The sequence below is a fragment of the Artemia franciscana genome, chromosome 8 (genome assembly GCF_032884065.1).
Source record: "Artemia franciscana chromosome 8, ASM3288406v1, whole genome shotgun sequence".
Lineage (NCBI taxonomy): Eukaryota > Metazoa > Arthropoda > Branchiopoda > Anostraca > Artemiidae > Artemia > Artemia franciscana.
In genome coordinates, this window is record NC_088870.1 from 10,585,693 (window position 1) to 10,595,372 (window position 9,680).

The 9,680-nt window shown below is 35.1% G+C and overlaps 1 protein-coding gene across 1 annotated transcript in view; it reads left to right on the forward strand.

The window, feature by feature from the left end:
- The window catches only part of LOC136029967 (all trans-polyprenyl-diphosphate synthase PDSS2-like), a 51,892-nt gene that overhangs the window by 21,465 nt on the left and 20,747 nt on the right, over nucleotides 1-9,680 (forward strand). Inside the window, exons 3-4 of the mRNA XM_065708531.1 lie at nucleotides 2,550-2,678; nucleotides 5,385-5,595. Of these exons, the coding sequence (XP_065564603.1) occupies nucleotides 2,550-2,678; nucleotides 5,385-5,595 (340 nt within the window). The remainder of the gene's footprint in view (nucleotides 1-2,549; nucleotides 2,679-5,384; nucleotides 5,596-9,680) is intronic.

A 9,680-nucleotide genomic window follows, 5' to 3' on the forward strand; every position in this document is an offset into this window, starting at 1 on the left:
ATCAGTAAAATGAAGCCAGAAACACCGGACACACAAAAAAAGAACCTAGACAGAAAAATGAGCAAAAATAAATCAGAAATTCCGGACACAGAATTAAAAATAAAAAGAAACAAGGCCGGAAAATCAGTGAAATTAAGCCAGAAACACCGGATACGAATTTGAAAAAAAGAAACTAGGCAGAAAAATGAGCAAAAATAAGTCAGAAACACGGACACCAAATTAAAAATAAAAAGAAGCAAGGCTGGAAAATCCTTAAAATTAAGTCAGAAACACCGAAACAAACTTAAAAAAAAAAAGAAACTAGGCAGAAAAATGAGCAAAAATAAGCCAGAAACACCGGACACCGAATTAAAAATAAAAAGAAACAAGGCTATAAAATCAATAAAATTAAGTCAGAAACACCGGACACAAAATAAAAAAAAGAAATTAGGCAGAAAAATGAGTAAAAATAAGCCAGAAACACCGGACACCAAACTAAAAATAAAAAGAAACAAGGCTGAAGAATCAGCAAAATTAAGCCAGAAACCCATGTCACCGAACAATTCAAGAAGAAGTAGCTCTGCTTTGAAGGTACTGTTGTCTCTGGGAAGCAACATATTCTTAAACTTTGGATTTTAATGGACTTGCAAAATTTAAGTGACCTGTTTTGGTTATTTATTTTCACGGTTGAACGTAGTAAAGTGATCCAAAATTTGATACTACCCTAAAAACTTCGTATTTTTTTTAACCACTGAAACAAAAATCTTAGAAAATTGTGGTTTTCACGTCCTTCTTTGTCTGGGATTCGGCGAGATTCCTTTATAATTAGTAGCTTCTTTGTATTTTCGTTAATAGTTTGTATGCTGGAGTTGATATTTTATCGTTTTTTAATGTATCTTCTCTAGTCGAGGAAATTTAATTTAGATTCGAAATTTCTAATCAAATTGTGAACTTTGGCCATAAAAATGTTAAATAAACAATAAATTGTTATGATAAACCGTTTTTGGGCAAAGAAAGATTTGTTGTGCTTATGAAACTTTTCAAAAGTGCAGTAAAGTCTTTTGGTGTAAAATACCTCTTTTGGTGTGGTACTTTACGTAGTAAAGCTTCCGCTTTTTCCGGTGATGTTGGGATTGGTCGTGATTTTCCAGGGCTACCATGGTCCAAAAAATGAAAATTCTTATTTTGTACCCCTTTGGTCTAATCAGGTGATTCATAGGGGGATCAGTGGATCAGGGAACAATGGTTGGAATCTAAAAACTTAGCCATTATCAAATGGGCTATCAACAGATTCTGAATTATCGTTTTATGTTTATTCTGCATCCAAGTGTAAACTTCCCCCAATCACCTTTTACCATCTCTGTCCTCCTAATACCCCGATAATGTGTCTAATCTGAAAGTCTTTTTTCTTATCTTATAAGCCAAAAAACAACCCTTTTTTCAAGGTTTATCTAATAATATTTACAGAATGCCGGCAAAGAACTTAAACCATTTGCAGCAAAATAGTTTAGATGTCCCTGCTGTCATTCCTCAATCTTTTCTTCTATTCTGTTTAGAGTAGGTCTTTTTATCGGAGGAACATTGTTACCGTTTTCAGTGATGTTTTAGGTTTGAACTGTAGGCTATTAATATCTTTGTTCAATTTGTTCGTTTCATTCTTTTGAGGCATATGGAGTCATCAAAATTTGTGTAGATCATTCCCGGTTTAAATGGTCCTTGTGCTCTGTGGACAATTCCTGGTTCGAAGTGTCCTTGTGCCAATCTTGGGCAAATTTTAAGTGATGCTAATCAGTACCACTGTTTAGATACACACCAGCTTTCCTATACCGACATGATTCAGTAGCTTTCTTAAAATAGCTTTTCATGTTCTTTCATGCTTTTTATGTTTACCGTAGAGACATTTGTGTGTCGGGTCGTTTTGCCATTTTTGTGTCTCAGGAAAAGGGTGATAGACTGCCACCTGTTGTTTGCAACATGATTGAATGGTCCAAAAGACCTTCACAGACTCCCACCACTTGTTTACGGGTTAAGAATTTTCTATCTGTAGACCCCAGACTGAATATTATTTACGACCCACAGCAAGCGTCACCTTGCCAATTATGTTAGGTTGTACTGTAGGTTGTCAGGTTTGTACCTTCTTTCGTTTGTGTGTCTGTATTTTTATATTAAAAAAGTTATTTAACTAATTGTGGTAAATGACATCATGTCGCTCCTTTACCTTTTTTATTGTTTCAATTTTTTCTTCGGGTACGGAGTCCACTAAGGGAGGATCATGTTTTTTGTTGTTGTACATATATTGTTAGTGAAGGAACCACAGCTTAATAAACAAACTTGAAATACATTCCCTGTGTTCCCTGTGTCACATTTTAATATGAGCCTCCATCTAAATCCCTTTTTCCGTGAGGTTGGTTTAAAGGAGCTTTTATCTTAAAAAGAGCGGCCGGAAGATGTATTTTTCCATTTTTTGCCCCATCCGTGAAAATTTTCTGCTCTCTCTCCCCTAGGTTAAGCTAAAATTATATGCACCAATGGATATAACAATGCTACCACATGTCTTGCTTCTGTTTAAGGAAGATCCTTGCTGATGGGAAAACTTCGATGCAGACTAGAAGTTTGACCGTGTTGCTACTGTCAAAAGCTGCTGGATTCGCTGATCAAGATGTCACTGCTGCCGAAAAATCCTCTGAAATTTTGCAGAGGTATGAGCAGTTATCCTAAAAGTTAATTTTTGCATAGAAAAACTTGTTTTTAAGTATTTTTCAGATATTTTACCTTGAGTTGATTTTCTTTCTCTAGTTATTTCATTATTAACATTTCATACCTGTTCAAGAACTAGCTTTTATATCATGACTCCCCTTATGGCTTTTACTTATGGTTTTAAAAATACAAATTTTTTCTCGTAGAAAGAAAAATCGACTACTTTTAAGATTCTAGTACATTAGGAGATAAAAGCGTGATTCTACTTTGTATTACTTTCTTTAAAATCTCAACGTTAGATTAAGAATCAATCAATTGTTGCCCACTGTATATGATTTATTGTAATTGGGCTGTGGTAGTTTGCCCTGCTTGATGAGGCTAAAGGCCCTTGAGACCTTTTTTTTATTGTTTTGCGTATAGGTGTAGAGAGGTTAGAAATTCAAACCCAGTGCAGTATTAAACCAATCTCTTCTCATTCAGTTGATACTAGACCTGTAGATTCAAGTCCAATGATTTTACGCAACAATAAGAAAGAAAAACATGGGGAAGAAACGGGGAAATACGTTCATTATGCCCTTTAACTGAGTGGATCTCACTGATGGAAGGCATTATATGTAGTCCAATCATTGTGTGGTGTATGGTAGAAACTCTTTTCTTTGCTTAGAATTGTCCAGGAACTCTAGGACAGTCCTTGAAAATTAAAAAGAATGAAATGAAAGAACTCTTAAAAATTAGTATTTTTTATTTTGCAAAAATAGCCTATAGAGTAAAAAACAATATTTATACGAGTAAAGTACTTTTTCATGATATGGTACTTTTTAGTCCGCATTTTCTCTTATCTAGAATTAAATACCACCAGAACTCTGTGTTTTTGTAGATTAACGCTTATTTCTAAGCAGTTTGTGGTTGTGTCGGTAAATAGTTTAACAGAGATCCATTTTAGGGTGATTAAAAATAGATGTCAGTGCTGTTGTTACAGAAATTTGAATTTCCAAAATGCATTTGCATTTTCTAGTAGCTTTGCTTCTTGAATTTTATTGGATCTTCACTGACAGTTTAGACTTTTTGTATGTACTATGCTGTTCAAAGGAGAATCACAGCAATAAGGAATATATTAGGGAGGTTAAAATTGAATATCAGTTGGAATTTACCAAGTATTTTCGATCTCAGTTACACAATGATTTAGAATTCTTCTTGAAAATGATAGCCAAATAAAGGATTTGTGGAGTAGTCAATTTTGAATTGGTTAATTTTTTTCTTCAATAACAGGTCATCGGAATCTTGTCTTGTGTGTTATAAAGAAAAGTTATAAAATAAGCTTATAAAAAAAATTATAAAAATAAGTTTAATCATAAGTTTCTTAGCGTTTTTTATTCTTCTAACTTCGAATTTCTTAGGACTTATTATACGTTTTTCAGTAAAACATTCAACAATGCTTCTAAATCAATTTGACAACTTAAAGTATAATAAGACCTTACATTTGTGAATAAAAAATCATGAAATTTGTTTAAACTACTACTACTAGTTGAAATCAAACAAGTTTCTTGGCTTATCACCGTTTTAACAATATATGTTTTTAATAAAGAAGAAAAATTGTTTGAATTGATGTAGTTCCCGGGAATATAAAACGGCATTACAATTGGTATATTCAACAAGGGAAATTAAACAATGGGTAATTCACCGTTTTAACAATATATGTTTTTAATAAAGATGAAAAATTGTTTGAATTGATGTAGGTCCCGGGGAATAATTGGTATATTCAACAAGGGAAATTAAACAGTGGGTAATTCAACAAGGGAAACCTCTGGGGAGATTATCATGCATATAAAGGAGTCGCTATAACAACAAGGCAGAGTGTAAGTTAACTTTAAATTAGGGATGGAGAAAATAAAAACCGTCTGTTTTTTTCCGTTATAAAAAGATTTCAAATTTGAAAAATAAAAAAAAGAAATGAAAAAGGGATGCGCAGCTTCCTTATTAATGCACATCTGAATTTATGGAATGAGGGCTAACCCCTTGCCCCATTGTCCAGCATGTAATCAAAACAACCAAGATATCCCATAGAGAAGTTAAGTACGAGCCAGGTCAAGATTTCGTATTTTGCTAAAGCCCTTAGGTGTGCTGTATATTGGCATTCTTCCAGTAAGTGGCAAATAGATTGAATATCACTGGGAAAATTACACGTCTTGCTTTCAGTTATATTCAGCTCCTTTAAGTGTCCTTTTGATGCTGCATTTCGGATTAAGTTTAGATTGTAAGCAAAATGATATTGTTGTTGAATTTAATACTATTAGTCATTATTTAATGGAAAACAGTAGAAACAAGGATAAATCGTAACATGTGGACATGTTTTGGCGAAGTGCACTGAAAAATAAGATATTTATTTTATAAAATTACTATTACAAGCCCCTGAGGGCCGAATTCTTATTTCGGGGTCAAAAGACAAAGACGTAAAAAAAATTAAAGACAAAAATAATCTTAAAACTGGTTAAAGGATCCAAATTAAAGTAAAATTCCTGTATAAATAGTAAAAAGTGAAAAACTAGCGGGACTTTTTTTTAATTTTTCCTTCAATTTAGGGGGCCAAATATATTTTATAGCGAGAGGGAAAGCAATGAAGATATCCCTCCCCTATGCGTCTGACCACTAGTGAAATCAATTTACTTTTCTACTTATCCTATGTATTTTTTACTCTTTCCTTCTTTTAGTCAAAGGGTATTGGCGGAAATTACCGAAATGCTTCATACTGGATTTATGATTCATCGTTGCATTGTAAAGATACCTCTAAAATTGCAGAAATCTGGTGATAATTTTTCTGCCAAGGAAAATATGGACTTTGGCAACAAGCTGTCGATTTTGACCGGGGACTATCTATTTGCTAACGCCTCTACACTTCTTGCTTCATTGAGAAACCCAAAGGTGAATCAAGAATCCGTCTGTTAGTTAATTTATTTGAACTGTCTGTTGAATTAATTCATTTCTATTGAATTTATTTTCTGTTGAATATTCTTCTTGAATTGAATTCATTAACAATATAATCTAGAAACCTAAAATTTTCTTCAAATGGCTGTGCAAAGGGAGAATAGTTCCGAACAAAAATAATCCTCGAAAAGTTTCAATTTAAAAAAAAATTTCAGGAACTTGGAAGTGGAGCCATGATCTCCCATGACGTCTACATTATGTAAGGGATATGATTTAGGGGACAAAGAATCTAGGAAAGTTAGTTCATATGGGTATGGCATAGAGAGAACATTTCCTTCAGAATATTTTTGTCTTTGAATTAAAAATAAAGGTGTCTTTTTTGTGTATTGACCATCCATTGGGGCTTTAGAATTAAAATAAAAAAAAACAAGTTTTTTGAAATGAAAGTAAGGAGCGACATTAAAACTGAAAACGAACAGAAATTACCCCGTATATGAAAGGGGCTTTTCCTCCTCGACACCCCGCTCCTTACGCTAAAGTTTTTTATTGTTTTAAAAAGTAGAGTTGCAAGAAAGAATCAAAGATAAGATCCTATGACTTTTAGGGGGTGTTATCCCCTATTTCCCAAACTAAGGCAAATTTTCTCAGGCTCGTAACTTTTGATGACAAAGACTAAATTTGATGAAACTTATATATTTAAAATCAGAATAAAAATCCGATTCTTTTGATATATCTCTTAGTATCGAAATTCCGTTTTTTGGAGTTTCGTTTACTATTGAGCCGGGTCGCTCCTTACTATAGTTCGTTGCCACGAACTGTTCGATAAAGATAATACACCATATGCTGGTAATATGGGTGGCGTGATTGCTATGGCTATTAGTCATAATAGTTGAATGTAATAGAAATTTAGTAGCGGATAAAACTTTTAGTGAAAACAATTACAGTTAGACATTTTACTTGTTATTATATTTCTGTTTCGATCATAAATGCAAAGGAAGTGGAGTTCAAGAAGTTTACTTGCGTTTTAGTCAAACAGAAATGAATGCCCTCTCCAGGCTTAAATAAAACTGACTAGTCCGAGACCGGTGCTGTTGCAGCAGTACATCTGCCTCTTGATCAGGCCCGTATCCAGGATTGTTTTGGAGGGGGACCTTGAAAAAACGCATCAGAAGTTTGATTACATTCATTTTTGTTCCGTTTTTAGGTGTCGGACAAACATTTTTTTTTGGGAGGGGGGTTAAAACACCTTACACCCCCCTTCCCAAAAAAAACTGGATACGACCTTCCTCTTGATTACCGCTACAAAATACATCTTTTTTCTAACTGTAACAAGTAAAAACAAAAATCTATCAACACAGTTATATTACGGCCTTTCGAAGAGGAACAAACGTGTTTCTTTCGACATTTTGAAGATTTATTATACAAACGCAACCCTTGTGCTCTACGAAAATGTGGTTCCATCCTGTTTTTAGGGCTATAATGATCGAAAGGTTGAAATGGTAAAACTCGTTCTGCGGATGAAGAAAAACAGATTGTCAAAAATCGTCTTTTTTGGCCTACCACTTAGGGTCAAACGAACAGTAGTTCATCCACGAATAGGGTGGGACAAATTCGTAAGGAAGGGTTTAATTTAAATTTAAACTTCTTGGAAGGGTGTAAAGAAGGAGGCTTTGGATAGATTGGGATGGAGGAGGAGCTCATCCTTGAATAGTGTGGGAGAAAATCGTAAGGAAGGATTTAATTTAAATTTAAACTTTTTGGAAGGGTGTAAAGAAGGAGGCTGTGAAAAGATTGGGATAGATGAAGAGCTCATCCTCGAATAGGGTGGGAGGAGGCCGTAAGGAAGGATTTAATTTAAACTTAAACTTCTTGGAAGGGTGTAAATAAGGAGGCTATGAAAAGATTGGGATAGATGAAGAACTCATCTCGAATAGGGTGGGAGGAGGCCGTAAGGAAGGATTTAATTTAAATTTAAACTTCTTGGAAGGGTGTAAAGAAGGAGGCTGTGAATAGATTTGGATGGACGAACAGTAGTTCATCCACGAATAGGGTGGGACAAATTCGTAAGGAAGGGTTTAATTTAAATTTAAACTTCTTGGAAGGGTGTAAAGAAGGAGGCTTTGGATAGATTGGGATGGAGGAGGATCTCATCCTTGAATAGTGTGGGAGAAAATCGTAAGGAAGGATTTAATTTAAATTTAAACTTCTTGGAAGGGTGTAAATAAGGAGGCTGTGAAAAGATTGGGATAGATGAAGAACTCATCCTCGAATAGGGTGGGAGGAGGCCGTAAGGAAGGATTTAATTTAAATTTAAACTTCTTGGAAGGGTGTAAAGAAGGAGGCTGTGAATAGATTTGGATGGATGAAAAGCTCATCCTCGAATAGGGTGGGAGGAGGCCGTAAAGAAGGATTTAATTTAAATTTAAACTTCTTGGAAGGGTGTAAAGAAGGAGGCTGTGAAAAGATTGGGATAGATGAAGAGCTCATCCTCGAATAGGGTGGGAGGAGGCCGTAAGGAAGGATTTAATTTAAATTTAAACTTCTTGGAAGGGTTTAAAGAAGGAGGCTGTGAATAGATTGGGATGGATGAAGAGCTCATCCTCGAATAGGGTGGGAGGAGGCCGTAAAGAAGGATTTAATTTAAATTTTAACTTCTTGGAAAGGTGTAAAGAAGGAGGCTGTGAAAAGATTGGGATAGATGAAGAGCTCATCCTCGAATAGGGTGGGAAGAGGCCGTAAAGAAGGATTTAATTTAAATTTAAACTTCTTGGAAGGGTGTAAAGAAGGAGGCTGTAAATAGATTGGGATGGATGAAGAGCACATCCTCGAATAGGGTGGGAGGAGGCCGTAAAGAAGGATTTAATTCAAATTTAAACTTCTTGGAAGAGTGTAAAGAAGGAGGCTGTGAAAGATTGGGATAGATGAAGAGCTCATCCTCTAATAGGGTGGGAGGAGGCCGTAAGGAAGGATTTAATTTAAATTTAAACTTCTTGGAAAGGTTTAAAGAAGGAGGCTGTGAATAGATTGGGATGGATGAAGAGCTCATCCTCGAATAGGGTGGGAGGAGGTCGTAAAGAAGGATTTAATTTAAATTTAAACTTCTTGGAAGGGTGTAAAGAAGGATGCTGTGAAAAGATTGGGATAGATGAAGAGCTCATCCTCTAATAGGGTGGGAGGAGGCCGTAAGGAAGGATTTAATTTAAATTTAAACTTCTTGGAAAGGTTTAAAGAAGGAGGCTGTGAAAAGATTGGGATTGATGAAGAGCTCATCCTCGAATAGGGTGGGAGGAGGCCGTAAGGAAGGATTTAATTTAAACTTGAACTTCTAGGAAGGGTGTAAAGAAGGGGAGTTCTGAATAGATTGAGATGGAGGAGTAGCTTGCGTAGCAGTGTTGTCCTCAGGTGGCTTGGTGCTGCAGTGAGTTGTTAGTAGTAGTAATAGTATAAAAACTACCCTTCCCAAATATGTGCTGGTAATAGCATGAAATGGAGTAATACGCCTGAGCTAAATGAGGGATAAAAATATTCAAAAACAAATTAAATATATAAGCTTAATATGTTGAGGCTCAAAGATAAATTTTTGAAAAAATTCTTCAATTCTTATAAATTTTTCTCTATTTCTTTGTGCCTTACAAGTTCATACCTTTGAATCAGTTTGAAACTATAGGTTATGCTTATAATTTCTGTGGGGTTGCGAGTGGCAGGGGAAGGGGTAGGGTTTCAAAGGAGAAAGGAGGCTCGAGTCTGGATCCAACTGAACCTAGACCTTTAATTAAAATCCAAAATAGAATCTGCCCCCTCTTATGAAGATTCCCCTAGATTCTGAAAACACCTCTGTTGCTCACTGTTGGAAACTTCAATTCTTAAATTGCTTGAAAGTCATTGTTGTAAACTTAACATTCAATTGAAATTCAAAATGAAAGAAATTTACCCTCCCTGAGGGTATAAAGGTGACAGATAATGTTAAACAGTTCAACAGTGGGTTGAAACGTTACCTTCTGGAAATGTGTTAATGATTTAAGTTGATTTAAGTATGCCTCGCTAGTGATTCGTTTCCATGTCGTTTATGGTCTGTCGACCAT